A 19,273-nucleotide genomic window follows, 5' to 3' on the forward strand; every position below is an offset into this window, starting at 1 on the left:
GGATAGCTTACAAGCAGAGGATGTCAGGGCCACATGATTGACGCAAACTTTTCCATGATTTCCCTTAGAGTTAGGTAACTTGAGTATGCGACTTTTAGCATGAGGTGAACAAACCCAGGGCCAAATTTTTATGCAAAATCAACTGAAAACAAGATTCAACAGATACTTGGCTATAGAGTCTTTAGAATACTTATTACTATTGGATCTGATTCCCGAAATAGCATACTTACACGGCTTTAGTAGAGTGCACAAGGTCACAAAAAAGGTCATAACAACTACATAAAATTAGAAAAGCTTTTCCACAAACTTCCCAAAGACGCCTGGAGTTAAATTTAAGTCGATATACTTTTTTTCCATTCTTTCTTTTCATCTCTTTTTTTTCTAATCCCTTCTTTTGAACTTCTCTCCGTTTCATATGTTCAAAAAATGTGTAGTTTTGTCGTTATTTTTTTCATCCTGATTATGCTCTTTTCCCCAAAACTCGATAATCTTCACTTCTTAAAGAAAACTAAGCCATTTTTTACATCTTCCTATAATAATTAATGACACAGCCCGCGCCCCATCACATGCCCCCAGGTAGTCGCAGGCGCGCTTATATACAATCCAAATATACTTTAAAAACTCATTTTTAGGCAAATCTGCCGGATGTATGTTCAACACATAGATGCGGACGCCGTTCCAATGAATTAAGGCAGAGTTCTTTCTCTTCCCCCATGTATACACAGGCAGAAATACGCGAATATCCTGCACGAATTGGCTGACTGCAAATATATATAATACTGTATTGAATAAAGTTGTTTGTTTTTTTAGATTCTGGTCACAGCTTTGACTTTATATTTGAAACACAGAAATTATAAGACAGGTAATATTTACTGCTATATAATTCCTGTCCAACAAGTGTCCAATGATTTCTGTCAGACTTTCTTGAATGTCAGGAGGGAGATTATTCTGTCTAAGTTTCTTCATCAAAGGCCTCAAATATGATTGGGTTTGGGCATAGGTCGCAGACTGTAGCTTTCCCTTCACTGCTCGTTTCACCACTTCTGTTCGGTTATTGAGACCAATTCCCCATTTCTGAAGAAGAAGCTGAAAAATAAACAAAGACTAATGGAACGCTCCAAAATTCAATTATCATTAACGGTAACTAACTATTTCTTCTATTTTTGTTCCAAGACTTCAGATTACAAAAAAAATATATAGACAATTTGTTTTACTCTAAGTGCAGAACAGACTACAATGCATTATAAGGAACTTAGAGGATAAATTTTGTGTAATATATCACTCTCGGCTGAAGGTACTAACCGTTAATTAATAATAATGGAAAGTCTCCTTAATAATTTGCTCTGTCATTTTCTGTCAACGAGTAACCCTACATTTGCTTTAAAAGGCATAATTAGCAAAAATAAATTTACTTTCAGAGGAAAATAGAAATTACAAAATTTAACACTTGCACATCATGGCAAATGACAATTTTAATGGCAGAACGACCCTTTTTCTCAATTAAAAAAACAGTTGAACAGTTTCTGTTCTATTCTATTTTCATTAAGATTACTTGATTTCTTAGGCCCCCCCCCCCTTTTTTCAAAAATCAGGCAAAATTTCTCAGGCTCGTGCTTCAGTTTTGAGGAGGTATCTAAACAGCACGATAGAAATTGGTTTTCCCCGTTCACTCTTTAATTTCACCCTTAATTAGTGTTGGGCGATAATTTGATTAAACGATATATCGATATTTTTAATATTGATTTCGATATTTCTTATCATTTTTTTTTTTGCTCAGATTAACTAAAGGGTTTGCCAAAATTCAGAAACAAAGCAATTCAATAACAAAGAAAACATTTTACACAGTTTTTTTCAAAATTTTGAATAAAATACAGAAAACCCTCTATTTCATTAACGAACATAACAAAAAACACTTATTTGGAATTTCTCGGGCTCGAGATAACGAAAAATAAGCCCCTGGCTACTTTTGGCTGTTCATATTAGCAACATGTCAATATTTTCCACTGAGAATTGGTTCATCCTTTTAATGATTAAATAAATAAAAAATCGTTTTTTTTTTCAACTGAAAGTAACGAGCAACACTAAAACTTAAAAGAATATAAATCGTTCCGTATATGAGGAGTATAACCCCTCCTCAATACCTTGCTCGTCATGTCAAAGTTTATTTTTGTATTACAACAATGTCATTACTCTAATTAGATAGCTCTTGTGTTTCAGGAGTTCTTTTTAAGTAATTGGGGCAAAAAGTAAAAATTAGCGTAAAGAGCGAGGCATTGAAGACGGGGATTGGCCCTCATATACGGGATAATATTTATTCGTTTTAAGTTTTAATGGTGTTCCTTAAGTTTAGTTGAAAAATTAGTTTTTTATTTAATTTGTGATCATTTTTCAAATAATTCCAGAAAATTCGCCTTTTGTGTCCATGGAATATCCCCCCCCCCCCCAAGATAATTCCTCCTTGGAAAGCTCCTCTCACGTAAGATGCCCCAGACAATTCCATCCCTGCTGAAAACTCACCCAAAAAACTTCTTGCCGACAATTCCGCCAGGAAAATTATTTTTAGCCTACTTATTTTTCTTCTAATTTTTAACCGTTTTTACAAAAACACACCGGAACTTTACTGGAAATTCTCCCCTCCGAATTTCTCAACGGAAAGTTTGTCCGCATGAAATTCCCGCATGGAGAATCTCTCCCGCGGAAAATCTCCTCCCCCCCCCCCCACACACAGAAAAATCCCCTAGACAATAGCAACTCCTTTTAAAGTTTTCCCTGGACATTTTTCCCAGAATATCTCTATATGTAAAATTAAATTTGCAAAGAGAAAATAAATCAAATGAAAGAATTTTGTATAAGAATTCTGGTAAATTCCCCTTGTATAGCTACCCTTTGAAAGTTCTTCCTCGGAAACCTCCCTCCCCATGGAAAATTCTTCCTTGGAAAATCCCCATAAAATTAACTCTCCCCAAAAACGTCTGTTAACTTCCCAATAACAAAAACTATATGTAAACACTAGACAAATTTCATAACTTACAACCCTTTTCTCCACGGACTTAAAGGGTCGTGTCATCTCCAGAGGTATAATACTTGATACTTGGAATGATATTTAACCTTTCAACTATGCTGATCAAAATGGCTATCTCAAAATTTTGAGCGGATGACTTTGGTAAAAGAAGGAGCATGTGAGGGAGGGGAAATCTAGTTGCACTCCAATCCGTTCGGTCACGAAATGGTAAGCTAGAACTGTAACTTCCGTTCGAGCAAGGCCTCTTCTGATTTTATCTGAATGTTAGTTAGATAAAATCATCCTTTTAAAAAAAAAAAAAAAAAAAAAAAAAAAACAGAACAAATAAACACCCATCCGTGATCTTTCTTCTGGCAAAACCTACAAATTTTAAAATATTTTCAGATGGAAGCAAGAAAACCTTACAGTATGATTCTCTGATATGCCGAATCTGTGATTTTTATTAAGATGCGTTGACTTTTTAAGGGCGTTCCCGCCCTTTCTCATAAATCATACAAGTTTTCTCAGTCCAATAACTTCTGATGGGTACATAAAACTTGATGAGTGTTATATATCTGGAGTCTGCATAAAAATCCAATTCAGTTTATATCTGTTATTATAAAAATTTCGTGCTTTACAGTTTTTGGTGCTATTTGTCCGAGTTGCTCCTTACTTACAGTATGTTTCCACGAACAATTTGTTTAGCTAACCAGGCTTGGAATCCATTTTCAGAAAGGACATTGATGGCGGTCATAAACAATAATTTTATGACAACTTTGTATTGGTATTTCTGGGACCCATATTACATTACTTCCACGACTTGAGTGGCTCAATTTTTCTTGGAACTGAAGACTCCCTACTGAAAATCTAGAGCCGTGACGGATGCAGCTGCTGCCGAAGCTTGTCTTGCATTGACTACTAAAACTTCATTATGTGGTCCCCACAAACTGGCTTGATTCTGTAGTGGCTGAATCACAGGGACTGTCACAGCACTTGCATCTGCTGATACATATTCAAGTGAGGCCAAATCCATGTATTTTGCTATGTTACTCACAACTTGGAAAAGATCGTCAGGGTAATATATAATTTCTTGAAACGCGAATTGAGGTATGCGTCAATCATGAAGTGTGTTCTGAACAAGGCCTATAAGCTAAGAAGGTATTTTATCTAGCAAAGCCTTTTGGAGATTCTCAGCAACATTTGAGAGCCCACCCTCACTAAACGTAGTTTAAGAACGGGCTATGCCATCTTATGGATACAGTTGTGCATGCTATGTATCTTCATATATGAGTCGGTATGCTGAATTGATTATTCTTCTTCTCGGCCATTTCCGAAACAATTTCTATGTTGGATCTTTTCTCCTGGACGTTCACTAGTAGATACCAGAAAAAGCCGAAATAATATCGTTTTCAATATCGATATTTACGTTTCGATATTCGAGTACGATATTTGGTGCGACATATCTATATATATATATATCAATATCGATATCCGATATCGCCCAACAGTACCCTTAATTGGTCCTAAAAGTTTCAACTTAATACTCCGAGCAGTTCTTTGGAAATTTTTGATCCACCCTTTTGACAGCCGTTTGAAAAACAAAATATGTGTGAAATGTATTCACCTTTCTTACTTTCATAAATAATAAATTATTAAAACCTTAAGGAAGAAATGTCAGTATATGTCAATTAAACTGACAATTCACGGTCATCTGTTTTTTTTTCTTTTTTTTTCAGTAAAGCGCAAATTATGTTCTGGTCTTCAGAAGGCATGTGGGTTATCAGCCCTACTCATGTTGATTTTTGCTTGCTTTGAGTTTGAATCGGCTATTTGTTGACACTTCTGTTCGTTTTGAGCTTCACTTATTTATTGATATTGATTTGTGGTAGTTTTACACTTGAAAGAATGTTTTACCTTATTTTTGCTCATTCTTGGCTTAATGGAGCTCTTTACTTTTCTTTAAAACATACTTGTCTTGTGGAAAAAGTTTTTTAAAGTAATGTTGAACAAAACACAACCTTTGAACCAACTTACAAAAGGATGTATAATAAGCTTCCGGTAAAAAACGGAGAAAAAAATAAGCTTCCCGTGAAAAACAGAGAAGCCGAATAAAGACATTTATCTTGTTACCAGTTGCTTTTAAAGGGGAAATAGCATTATATGAGCACTATAGTAGCTGCAAGTACATGTCGGCTAATGCATTAATAATAATTTCATTTGTTATTCATCTCAAAATAGTGATCTTCAGCCATGTTACTCATCTGTAGTTTAAAATGGCCAAAAATATTTGATATTTTTAATACTCCCCCTCCCTCCCCAATTACAACGAAAGAATAATACCATAAAAAAACACGCATCTAAATTACATACAAATCTACTAACCTTCAAATACTGATATATAATCTTACAGTCCAACTCTCCATCTCCAGAGCCTAAATTCTTTGCCATATCCAGTATTTCTTCAATACTGACCACATCACTTTGAAATTTTACATCAGCAGATGTGGCTGGCTTTGGACCCTCTGAGTTACCTGCTTCATCCCCAGATGATGTTTCATCTTTGACCAACATGTCGTTGAGGTAGACCATGTCGACACGTTCCATAGCTTCTTGGAAGTCGTTTCTTTGTCCCTATTAGACAGATAGCGTAAAATTTTACATCTTTGAAATTGGGTCTAAACAGTAAAAGTCCACTTTTAAATATCGAGGGGAAGACCAAAAAATTCCTAAATTTTTAAATTCTAAGTTCTTAAATTTCTTCTTAGATATTGAGGATATGAGAAAAAATTCTTAAAGTTCGTGGTAAGATTAAAATAACGATAATAATGTTTTGTCACATCGACCACGTAAAGGGAGGATCTTTTTTTCCTTTTTTTTCCTTTAATTCCGACGATTTTTTTTTATCTGCAAATGATTTGCATGCATATGACAATGCATCACAGATAAGATTCCAACTTACATAAATTCGTCTAGTTTGTAGTAACTAAATGAAGCTTTATTTATTAACTTCAAAATTTTGATCATGTTTTCCAGTGTCCCGTGAATCTGGTGTAGTTTTGTGTCACTATTTTTCTTCTTTTTTTTAAGTGCTTGGCCGTATTTTTGGTATTTCAATGAAAAAAAAAGTTCCCGAAAAACTATGACGATTAAACGTAAAAGTTTAACTTATAGAAATGTTATATTGTAGTTTATTTATTTATTTCTAGCAATTAGTATAATTTTGATTTGTATAATTTTTAAATCAACTATATTAAAATACGCAAGGTAAAATGCTACATGATTGGTAACCCAAGTCAAATTGTTCCAACTGTTTTGGAGGATTTTCCCAATTATACGAAACTGTGCATTCATTAACTCTATTCACACATGCGCAATTCCCCCAAAACATATTAAGTCAAAACAAAGTATGTTTCACTTTTGTTGTTTGTGTTTGTTGTCTTTAATGTTATAATGTTTAGTGCGACAAGTTTTGTAGAGCTTACCGCATTTGGCAGTAATAAATAACTAGTAAATATTTTTACGTGATATATCTTTCATAATTAATTCACAAGAACATAGAAATTTTACCAGCATCATCGGTCAAAATTTGGTTGTATTACGATGCGTCTATTTCTGGTTCATGACAATACTGAGTTCACGTACACCATTTTTGCCATATGAAAAAAAATTCTATTTAATTTTTCCTAAAAGAATTAAATATACACATAGTAGGGAACCGAATCTGGATTGTCTTCGCAGGCTAATTCTTGCTTGCTTATTCTTCATCTTTTTTGTGACTAATGCAATGATTCACAACGTTGGGCACTAGCCCCATCCGCAGAGCATATAAGTATTTTAGTAGGACATGAGTTCAACATGAAATTTTCCCAATTTGTTATGGTTTTCTTTCCTTTTACTGCAATCATTAGGACAATAAATGTTTAATCGAATATGGGTTTAGTGCAGCGAATAATTTGTCATTGAAAAAAAGAAATGAACTGGATATGACCAAACACAGAGAGATTAGGCTTAGGCAGACTGAATTTGGGCATAATATAAAATTAGTTCGTAACTAACACAATACACAAGGACCTCACTAACTAACTAATTTTCACGATCAAATTACAATGCAAAATGAAAAACTTTTATTCAAAGAGTATTTTTGTTTTTCACCACAATTGATGTAAATTTTGTAACTATGAAAAATGAAATTTCGCAGGGAAGAATGAAGATTTTCAAAAATACCCAAAATTGGTTGGGAACTACTGGGTTAATGGGATTAATGGTGCAGAATACAAAATCTGTCGGTAGCAAGTATAGCACACAAGGATCCCATTAACAGTGATTTTGCGGCGATTTGATGAACAAAATATTATACAATGTAAAAAACGTTCATTAAAATAACTTTCGGTTTCACCCGAATTATAGCGAATATTGTAATTTATAGAAAGGAAATATTGGAGGAGGATATGAGGATTTCCAAAAATACCAAAGTGGGGCAAGACGCGAAATCGGTCGGGTCATGACAATGACGATTCAATGACGACAGAGGTCAGGTGCGGTAGCAGGAATTCATTTTGAGGACCAAAATTCCTGGAGGGGGATATACAAATAGAAAAAGTCGAATTATATAGGAAATAGAAGAAACTGTAAGAAAAATAGTATAAGACTCTAGATTATGGGGGACGAGATGCAAATTTCAGAATTTGGAAATGAAAGTTGTATTAGGCTATCTTGCATTATCGTGATCGGTTAAAGCAAAAAATCGGGTCGGGTGAGCACAGTCTGGCTGTAGTACTCTGCCCATTATTACGTGTTAAATATACTTGTTACCAACTTAACATTATAAGCCCTGCTTTATCAAATTTAATTCTAGAAACATGTACTGCCACCTGTTTTCATGAGATACGCTAGATGGGAGTAGAGTTTCTTGAGAAGCGATTTCCACTCTTCTGTTTTAAGTTATTTGGTTGTTCCTAATCGACAGAAAAAATCTATCTTGAAAACAAGCCTAGTGATGGCACCACACACGACCAGTGTTAAAACCTGCAGCACACGTGTACTATTTTCAGAACTTTAGTGCAAAAATAGAGAATTAATAGTACTAAAAAAAAGTAGTTCTTTTAGTCAAATTTTATTTTTGAAAGCAGTACAGTTCTTTAAACAAATCTATTTTTTTATACATTGATATAGATAAAAAGAATAGAGACCAGCAAAATATCACGGTCACAGAACCGCACCAACAACTGGATTCAAGCTATAATCCAGTTTGTATTTAGTATTTAGGATTTAGGACGAGTATTTAGGATTTAATTTTCAGAATGAAAAAATAAAATAAATAGACATCAACAAGCGAGAACCTGGCCTCTGTTCCTTTTTGATCTAATAGCACTTAGGGCTTTATTTTAGTGGAAAGGCAATTCTACTCAGGATTAACTGAAAAATGGCTTAGAAAATTCAAACTACTAAGAATAGTGAAAATGAAACAGGATTGTTGTTATGTAGAAACCTAAACAACCGTATACATCTTTAAATATTAGCAAAAATCGAGAATTCAGCCTTAAATCAAAAAGACATCAATATAACAATGTCGTTCGGTAGTAACAGGCACCGAATTTGAAAAAAAGAAACATGGGCGAAAAATCAGCACAAAATAAGATGAAAACATATTGGATGAAATAGCTTCAGAAAGTTTAGCTTTCCTTTGAAGGTATAGTTGTCACTGGGAATCAAAATTGTTTATACAGGATTTTTTTTACAGACGAATAACGTTGTCAAATTTAGCTAGCTAGTCTTGTTTATTTATTTTCACTCATCAACACGGCAAAATTGGACAAGTGGCACAAGATTAGTAATATCATAATCTTGGAACAGTCAAAAGAAAAATCTTAGATAATCACGGTTTTCAGGCATAAATAGACGGAAGATGGGTCCACGGGGTAATTTTTATGTTCTTGGCCAGTTAACAAAAAGTCTGACCCTCCCATCAATAAAGCTGATCTGAAGAACAGTTCTCATTAATTTCCCCATCCTCACAATAAGTGAATAAACAAACTTAGACTCCAACGGAACTATTTGAGAAGGAGTCTCTATAATGCTCAATGACAAATGACAGTGGCAAACACTTGAATTTGATGTCTCTTACTATCCTTTTTAGCAATACTTGGTAATATGATTTGCTTAACGTCAAATTGGATTCTAATCTCAAGAGAGAAATAGGAAATACATTAAGTAATTCAACATTTAGCAGTGTTCAAATTTTCTTTTTCTCTTTTTTTATTAAGAAAAAAAAATATTAGGATATGAAAACACTGAAAAAGAAACGGTTTTTGAAGAAGAAATTAATAAGCATTATTCTTGAAGTTATTTGACGAGTAAATTCCTCGGGAGAACTAAAATGTTTCTCAGTGCTTCTATTCTAAACTTTTTTTTTTTTTTAGAACGACATTTATCAACACAAGTAAAAAGGTTATCACTGAAAGCAATAAAATTTTGAAAGACAAAATAAATACTTAAATGAAAACAAGGTTATGTCGATCTAGTATATGCCAGGAATGATAAAAAATGTCATATATTAGAATCAATTTCAAGCTAAAACTTTGAATAAAAGCAATCAATCACAAGAAACGATTATTATTTAACGAATTATGCTTTGCGAAATAATTCTGAATCTATTTCTTTCAAAAATTTATACACTGATAGTTGGCATGGACTGCAAATGACAGGAGTACTAAGACAATGACCTTGTCAAAACTTGTCTACGACTTAAAAGAACAAATTTAAACAAATAGAAACACTGCCTTACCCAGGGGTTTGGTTACCCGGTTTAACCCAAAGATTTTGCCCGATTCATAAAAAAAGTAACCAAAATGTATTCAAACAAAGTTTTGTTGCATTTTGTAAAGTTTTTGCTACCCCCTCCCCCTAAAAAAAATGCCCCCCCCCCCTGAACAAAAATCCTGGATGCAGTCTTGAATAGAAAGGGTCATCTATATACCGGAGCAACATAAGTAAATATAAACTAACACTGTCAGAACACTTCCCACTCAAATAGATGCAATAGCTATTTCCAAAATAACCTTAGTTTTCTGACGATATTATTTCTTGAAGAGTAAGCGATTATACGGATCGAAAAATTAAAGCCAAATCTAATTTTTGAATATTTCTCAATAGATAATAAAAACGAAAAATTTATAACCAACACAGTTAAAAACCTGCCAAATCAAATACAAAACAAAACGTTCATAAGTTATATTATCGGCATAATTGATTTCAGACTTGTCAAAAAGTAGTTGAATATAGTTTTAAAACAAAGGAAGTCTGAACAACGGATTTCTTGAATCTGCATAATCGGTGAATTATATAGACAAGAAATTATAGCAACAATTTTGTCAATCTATTAACTTTCGGGAGGGACACAAAGACCCAAAGACCCGCTTCCATCCTACCAAATGAATATTGGATGGAATTTGCAGCAACAAAATGAACCAAATTTCAGAACTAGAACGCTTTCTTTCAGTTTTACTTTTTTAAGCTCAGTATAAGACTCATTTGCTATAAGAAGTAAGATAGCTTTCTAGAAAGGGGAAAAGAATATGGGGGAGGGCAATTAACACCTATACTCTATATTTGGAAAATTACCATTTTGTATATTTTTTTCAAAGAAACTGAACAAATATACTAGATTTTCGTGAGATGGAGCCACTGTCTTGCGTTCAAGTGCACTGAGAATAACGTATTGACTTTTTCAGATATTAAGCTTTGTGAAAAAAAAACTATGAATGAAACTGGCATCTAATAAATCCAGGTCCGTCTAAAGAAAGATGGCTCTCCAGGCAATTGCAATAGATATCAAAGAGGTTTCTTTAACAGGTTGTGTACCGAGCAGAAGTTGTTTAAGTGGCCATAAACTAAGATTCAATACCAAGGCTTCTAAACCTCTGTAAAATCTAATATATTTTTCGCACTGAATAAATTAGATAAAGCAAAATATGAAGGGAGGGAGACAGAGAGCAAAAGAGAGGGAGATATTAGCACCCCGTCAAGCTGATATGTACACTCAACAACTCGGTTTAATTTTTTTCCCGCCTCAGACCAACTAAAATTAAAAAGAAGTTCGTTTTATTCCCTTGCACGGTTTTTCCCCCAAGACGTTAGAATTTGGATTCCTCCCGCCAAGTTTGGATTCTATTCAACAACTGAGTCGGGCTTTAAAGTCAATTAAATAGCAATGATGACCAGTGTCTACCGAGAAGCGCAGAAAAGTGTGACGGGAACCTCCCATCTTCAATTACTGTCCTGGTTGCAATGTAACAAATTACTGTCCGGTTCAAATTACGCCACTCCAGATAATCTACTCTTATTTCTTAAGAAAAAAACAAATTCTGTTGTTCTAGGGCAGTATAAACTATCATCAAACTTGCCCTAGGATTTGCATAACACTAATAGTTTCTGCTGCAACTTGGCTCTTTTTTCTCTTTCTTTTCTAAATCCAAAATCTACGAAACAGCAAAAAATAAATAGAACATTACATGTATTAATTCAGGTTCCTGAATCTCTAACCTTCGCAACCTCCTGAAGGAATCTATTTCGAGTTCACCAAACAATGTAATAGGCTCATTTCTGTCTCGCAGCCGTCGCATCACCTCTTTTCGAGGAAGCTCAGAAGCTTCAACGTCTTCCTCCCTAGCTGCAGAAACTGAAACGATATAGGCAAATTATTTGTCATATAGAAAGAATAAAATACGAAGCGTGGCCCAAATTTAAGGGGAATACTCCAGAAATTGCATTTTTGTGGCTTAATGTCTGCATTTTCGAACAATCCCAAGCTCTTCATGTACCCCCTATGGGGGAGGAAAGCCTTGGACACTCCTTAAGGAAGGGGGTCTATGTGAAGACATGAAAGAGTCAGATAAGCTTAATAGAATGATTATTTAAAATATGACACCGTTTATTATTTCTATCATCTTCACACTATTATTATAAATATCATCTTCACACTAAGCCTTGTTTTCAAACTGTTCTTCAATAAAAAAAAGGTTATCATAGTCTGTCTTTCCTTTTCAGTACTTCCATTAATTAGAACTATCTGCCATGGTAATTCAGAAGGTTAGCTACAAAAGATAACTTTTACAGAAGAATCGCAAAGAAAACTGTCAAAGTTGTTAGAATGGATGATAATAATCCTTCTTTTAAGGGAAAGATGAAAGGGCCTATCCCCCCCCCCAAAAAAAGGAAAATTCACTATTAGAGTCAAATTTAATTTTGGGAGATGGGGGCTTTAAATTGGTCTTAAGGGACTTTTCATAATCCTGCTATTTGCAGGTACATATCGTCACTGTTATGCCTAGAAGTCACATCTTACATTTTCATACTTCTGACATAATTGCCAAAGGCCGTTTGCTAAGCTGCTCTTAAAGGAAGGAGCAGCAGGGCAAATTGTGTATTAGAAGAACCAAAGTGTAGTTGAGCATACATTGCCCAGCTGACACTCCCTTCACGAACAACTTAGCAAATGGTTTTGGTAATCATATTGATAATTGGTATGTTTACGTAATTATATCAGAAGTGTGAAAATGCATGATACAACCTTTAGGCGTGACAGCAACTTTGAGTTCCTTATATACAGCACTGCTTCCCGAGCTTTGATTTTACGAGTTGGCAGTATTTTGACAGTTTGGCACTTATTCCCTGTCTCTTTTAACATTAACTGCAATTCTTGGATTTCATTTTCAACCCAAAGGAAAAAAAGACCCTTGATCAGTAAGCCCTCTATTTTCCTAAAAAGGTATGACAGGTTAACAGTGAGGCAAAATGATCTTTTACGCCAGTCTGATTGCTGGCCATAGTTAGAAAAAGGTGTTTAAGCTCATCTGGAGCTATGGTTTATCAGTTATCAATTGGTCATCCGATTTTCCATCCTCAAGACACAACAATTGGTCTCTTAAAAACAAAACGAATTGATGCAATTTCAGGCTCTCCAAAGATAGGTCAATCTACATTTTTTAAATTTGTATTTCTTCTGTGTTGTGTTTCGTTTTTGATGATTAAATTCTGGACCTTCAGCAATTTTATTTTCGGTTCATGTTTTGGCAGATAGTTTAAATTTAAACCAACCTGACGATGACAATCAGATCTTATTCCGATAAATAAAAACCTAATTAACAATCATGCGGTGCAGACTATTTTTGGCGGACAGATTTCAAAACATTACCCTAATCATAGGAAAATTTATACAAATGGACCTGTCCATGGTGAGAGATGGAGCAGCAGCATGCATTCCATCCCTGGACTTTAATCTTTGTTTTCTCCTTCCTTTGGGATCCTTCATTTTGTCTGCTAAATTGTGTGCCATCCACCTTGCACTAGATGCCCTTATAAATTATTGCTTAAGAGTCTGAAAATATACTTTGTTTAACTGACTCCAAACCTGCAAAGCTTTTGCTCCAAAATATTAATAGAATCGCCAATGATAATGACATATGTAATATAAGAAGACAGCTACTGAACCTTCAGGATAAATTCCATCAGATATATTTTCAATATGTCCTAAGCCATAAATGCACCAAATTTAATGATACTGCTGCTTTACTAGCAACCAAGGCCTCCTCCTCAAACCGAAGCCCTTCCCCTAACCTCGATACAAGAGACATAATTAGGCGAAGATACAAATTAAGTCACAGTAAACTGATATCATCATCCTTCCCCACAAGACTGAATACTGTGCTGTATTTCTGACTGAAATCAGGCACCCTTCTTCTCAACAGTGTGCTATTTAAATGGAGGTTACATCATCCTCTGTTAGGTCGTATCTGCTTCTCAACAGATGAAACAATCCACCATGTCTTGTTTGAACGCCAGCCATAGGACAAGGAGACTATTACCCTCAAGCGCCTCTGCTCCATGGCTAAGATACCTAACGCTTCCATACTTTCATCCCAGTGCTGTAGCCAGTGTAAAAAAGAGGTGACAGAACTTGCTTTTTGTTTTCATGGACCTCCTGCTTTATAAAGAAGAAGACACGGAAAAGAACAGGTCAGAATATTGCTCAATCGAAGCCTGAAAATTTTTTGCTCCAGGTGAGCTTAAATACACGCAATATAATCCTACGTAAGTTTAGAAAAAAAAACACTGTAGGCCTAAATGAAAAATTCAAAATCTCGGGTAATAAGTTGGTAAAAGGATATTTTTTGATGAAGTAGAAACACATCTAGCTGAGCCTTTGTTATAGAATGTCAATCGGATGATTCAGTTGTTTTTGTGTTGGTGTCATATAATAGAGTTAGGCTACAGTACGTTTTCCTGGAATCCTTGCACTTCCACATCAAAGGTTTCATATAAGGTTCAAAGCAGAAGAATTATTTAGGCCGTTTCTCAAAATTAATTATTTAGTATTAATCTCCATCCTTCTTTTTAGATGGGTGGTGGATGTTCACCTCCTCGTGCATTCCAATTTCTTTTCCGCATTATCTGATATCTAATCAGGCAATAAAATTATGCTTGAAGTGCAGTAGCAAACAAAAAATTAATGTTAAGTCTATATATGAACTTGAAATATCGGATTTTATTAGTAGATCATTAAAGCTAATTAGAAGCATCTTTAGAGTTTTTTAAGACACTGTGTTTTTCCCTGAAAACTAAAGAGCAAATTATAAACATAAAACGAGCAGACATTTAGCTGTAGCTTCCCTTGGTTATGTTCTAAGGGTGGTGCCCACCTCCCCACAAACCCCAGAGAAGCTAGAGTGTCCTTTACATTTTATCGAAAACTAAATAAATAGCTAAAATTGAGAGTTCAATTTAGCCATTTGGGCTTTCAATACACAAGAAAGTGATGGATTTAAAAGGAGAAAGAATGATAAAAACTTATTACATATTAAATCAGTAATAGTTAGAAGACAGTGTGCTTAAGCTCACCTACACCTATAGATATGAGGCATCAACTCTTCTTTCAAGCTTTAAAGAAGAATTAATGCCTGAATATCTGAAATTGTAGGTTGGCTTAAACACCTTCTCGTAGCCTTTAACGGTGTCGAACAATCACACTGGCCAAACAAATTATTTCAGACCAGTAAAACAAACTGATTTATTCAAACATGCTGATATTAAAAAAGAAAATCGTGTAAGGTTTTTTTTGTGTTTTTTTTTAGGGTTAAACAAAGAAAACTGTAAAAAAAAATTGTTCTAGGTAAAGATTACCCTTATTTGTAACAGTTCCGGTTTATTTTAAGTTTGGCTTAAAAGTGTGGCCTTAGCACCAACTGTTAGCCCTTTAACGATTCAGATTGAAATTCCTTGTATGACTCTGATTTACAACAAGGTGCAACATGCTCATCATTTGTGAAACATGTGTTTAATATGTTATGACCTTGGATGTACAGGTTGTATTACAATGTAGGCTACATAGGCCATAGGTTAATAATCTACAAGGTCAGAATCATTTTGGTACAAACTTTGTTAGATACCCAATACCATTGGTGAAATATATACAGTGTGCATTTTGATCTTAGATTCCTACATTTCATGATTAGACTCAGATTTGTAATCAGTCAGCTCCGAAGCCCTTGACCATCAACTTTGTGAAGATAAAATACTATTTGAGAAATATACACTTATTTATTTATTATTATTATCATTACTTAGGAAAGACGAATGGTTGAGACGAGTCTCAACCATTTTCAACCACTAATACTTAATCATTACGATCATTTCTTAAATAATTAAAGAATGATTATTAAAAGTCAAAAGGTATAGAATAAGTCTATATGATTGGACTTGCAGAGGGGGATGTCAACCGGGCACGGGGTCATTGATCACACTTTCAGCTATCAACCCTGAAAATATTTACATGACTCTCGTTTCAAGAATGTCCAACAACAAGATAAATTCACCGGCAACTCAGAAGTAATAGACTTGAAATCAATAATCTAAGAATATTCAATTGCCGGCTGTTGTGAAACTAAACACTACTAGTGAAAAACGTACTTATTATGTTTCAGTTTTGGGTTTCTAGATAGCAATTTTAGCCTCAGATTTATATTTAACTGAAAACGTGAAAACTTTTTCCACTGGCTAAAAATCGCCATTGTCTTGGCTTATTAATATATTTTTTTTTTTTTTCAAACACAAACAACCTGCAATTACATACCATCTTTCTCGTTTCCATTGTCTTCTCCGCGTTTAGTAGTCAAAAGACCATGCCTCTTCAAATAGTCTTCCTCTTGTTTAGCCACAAGGTCTGCCCTCCTAAAATATTTCTTATTTGGTGCCTACAAGACAAAAAGATTAAAAGAAAAAAAGGATACTAAGCTGAATAAAACTAAGATATAGTAAAGATAACTGTTTTTTCATGAAGATGCACAGCAGTGTTAAGCACCTATTGATGATTAGCATTAATTTGCTGTAAATCAGGTAGAATTGGGTAATGTTAAAGGAGTGCAACAGTGGCCAGTCTGGGGACTATTTCTTGTGAGATGCAAATCTATATGGTTGCTAATAAAATTAGATGGAGTTAAATGAAATGACCATTAATTGAATGATGCTTTCAGATAAATGTCCCTTCCTATTTTTTTTTTTTTTTTTTTTTTTTTTTTAATTTATGTAACCAGAACAAAAAGGTGATTAATAATGAGTGGAAGATGTCAGATTACAACAAGTTATTATTAATACCTTCTTCTATTTAACAGCAGGCGGGCTTTTCAGTATAACTATTTAGCCCTTTTCCTTTTGCTTCACTCTGTGGGCTACAGAGCTACTGGCTTGATTGCCTCATATTTATTAGATATATTCAGATATCTTTCAGCAGATCTTTCGACTCTAGGAGTTCAAACATAAGATGATAGATGTCGATTTCTATGCTCTGCGTGCAGGTACAGTTGGCTAGGCTCTTGGCTGATAGTGGGATTTTGTGGTGTTTGAAGTATTTTAACAGTTTACAAAGCAAGGTATGTTGTGCAGACGTCAGCATATTACATTCAAATAGGCAATGGTCAATTGTTTCATTATTCATATTACAATGCCTGCAAAGAGGGGACAGGGGAATTGAACCACTTGAATTAGAAAGCTTATATGAGAATGCAAGGAAATTTAGTCCATTTGTTCCAGAACGAATTCTATGATAAATTTTAGAAAGATACTTATTGGGAAAGGGGGAAAGGATAGGATTAATCTTATTAAAATTAATATCTGATAGCCTCCATCGGTAAATATCTCTAATTGGGATTGGTCTCCCACTTGGCTGGTCAATATTTATAGAATTTTTTGCTATTTCATCAACCTGATGATTACCACTTATGCCAGAGTGGCTAGGAATGTACTGAAAGTAAGTTTTTATGCCACTTGAAGCAAGATTATCAATAATACTGAGACAATGATAAGTGTCAATGTCCAACTTATATTGAGGAGCTGAGGCCAGCAACTCAAGGCTTGATAAAGAGTCGGAATAGATGATAATATTATTCGAATTTTCAATCAAAGGTTGGTTTTGCTTAAGGTGTTCTAATGCCATGATTATGGCATTTAACTCAGCAGACATTATAGATAAATTATTAAATAATCTCTCTCCCATTGCAATGTTCAGGTGAGGAAGGAAAACACCACTTGCAACTTTCTCATCCATTTTTGACCCATCAACAAATATTTGGAAGTGATTTTTATAGGTAATTGTATTAAGTTCTGCAAATTTTTTCTGGACTAAAGCAATGGGGGTTAAATCTTTATTCCATTTTGAAAATTCAGTATTTATTATGGGAAATGACCAATTCCATGGAGGGGATTGGGGGAAAGTAGGTGCAATAGACTTTGCTGGTACAGGGAACTTCTTTTGAATATTGGCATACTCATCTGCAATACCTCTATACATGGCTGGATTTCTTAACCAATTATGTAATGTGTGTGAGCTATTTGATTCAATTTTTGTAAGCTGTTTTATCAAGAGAAAGCTACGTCTCTCCCTTATTGTTGTTAATCCACTCTCCATAAGCAGAAACTTGGTGCTTGTGGGTTTCCTAAGACCAAATATGAGACGTATTATATCATTTTGTGTTGTTTCAATTTTTTACATCTGGGTCTTTGCACATGCACCATAGACAATTAGCCCATAGTCAATATGGGGTCTTATATGTGATTTATAAAAGTGGAGTAAGGTTTTCTTCTTACAACCCCAGGGTGTGGAAAGAAGTCTTTTTAGTATATTTGCTTTTCTATAACATTTTTTTATTGTGTTTGAAATGTGGAGGTGGAAATTAAGTTTTTGGTCAAGCATGAGACCTAGGTAATTAATATTATTATCTTCTGGAATAGTTGTTTTATATCGTTAGTTTTGCATTAACATGGTTTCGCTTCTGGTGAAATTGGATTGTTTTTGACTTGGTGGATGCAATAGGTAAATCTGAATGTTGAGATAATTTATCAAACTGGAAAAGTGACTTTTGCAGATCTGACTGTGCTATCTGAAAGGTGTTGCCAGATGACCATAGCACCAGATCATCAGCATATTGAAGATTCGTGTGGGGTAGGTTCATGTCCCAGAGATATAGGGCGAAAAGGAGGCAACTGAGGACTGCTCCCTGAGGTAGGCCTTTGGACATTGTCTTTTGGGGTGAAGAGGCTGAACCAACACAAACAATGAAACTTCGCACTTCTATGAAGGATTTAATAAAGGATACTAGCTTAGGAGGTACTCCAAGGTTTGCAAGTTTATTTAAAAGGATTTGGTGGTTCACATTGTCATAAGCTCCTTCAAAATCTAGGAAAGCTGCCACTAGGATATTATTTTTTGAGAAAGATTCATTTATTGCATTTGTTAGCAAAATGAAAGCATCTGTTGAGGAGTGGTATTTCCTGAATCCAGTTTGAGTGTGTGGGATCATGTTATTTTTCTCAACAAACCAGAGGAGTCTGTGATAAATCATTTTCTCCATTATTTTCCCCATCACATGTGTAATCATTATGGGCCTATAAGACTCAGGGTTATCTTTTGGTTTATTTTTCTTTAGGATTGGTAGGAGGGACGAACATTTCCATATATTGGGGAACCTAGAAGATGCCCAAGCGTGATTATAACAATTTAGCAGTTCTTGTTTGTATGAAGGTGTGAGATTCTTTATCCATGTAGGGTGTATATTGTCATAGCTACTGCTAGTTTTGGACCTAATATGATGTATTGCATTATTCAATTCATGGATTGAAAATGGATTAGTTATGTACTCAGATCCTGGGCGTGGTTGGCAACAAGGGTTCATAGGAATTGTGGACAGTTTGCGTTGATTATTTGATCTTAGCTTATTAACAAAA

The 19,273-nt window shown here is 34.6% G+C and overlaps 1 protein-coding gene across 1 annotated transcript in view; it reads right to left on the reverse strand.

The window, feature by feature from the left end:
* Positions 1–19,273, reverse strand: part of Prp18 (pre-mRNA processing factor 18) — a 66,760-nt gene that overhangs the window by 13,348 nt on the left and 34,139 nt on the right. Inside the window, exons 2-5 of the mRNA XM_089085668.1 lie at positions 16,128–16,248; positions 11,512–11,678; positions 5,384–5,632; positions 874–1,086 (exon numbers count right to left, since the gene is read on the reverse strand). Coding sequence (XP_088941794.1) covers positions 874–1,086; positions 5,384–5,632; positions 11,512–11,678; positions 16,128–16,248 — 750 coding nt within the window. The remainder of the gene's footprint in view (positions 1–873; positions 1,087–5,383; positions 5,633–11,511; positions 11,679–16,127; positions 16,249–19,273) is intronic.

This window comes from Artemia sp. Qi Xiang Cuo, chromosome 3 (genome assembly GCF_049724085.1).
Source record: "Artemia sp. Qi Xiang Cuo chromosome 3, ASM4972408v1, whole genome shotgun sequence".
Taxonomy (NCBI): domain Eukaryota; kingdom Metazoa; phylum Arthropoda; class Branchiopoda; order Anostraca; family Artemiidae; genus Artemia; species Artemia sp. Qi Xiang Cuo.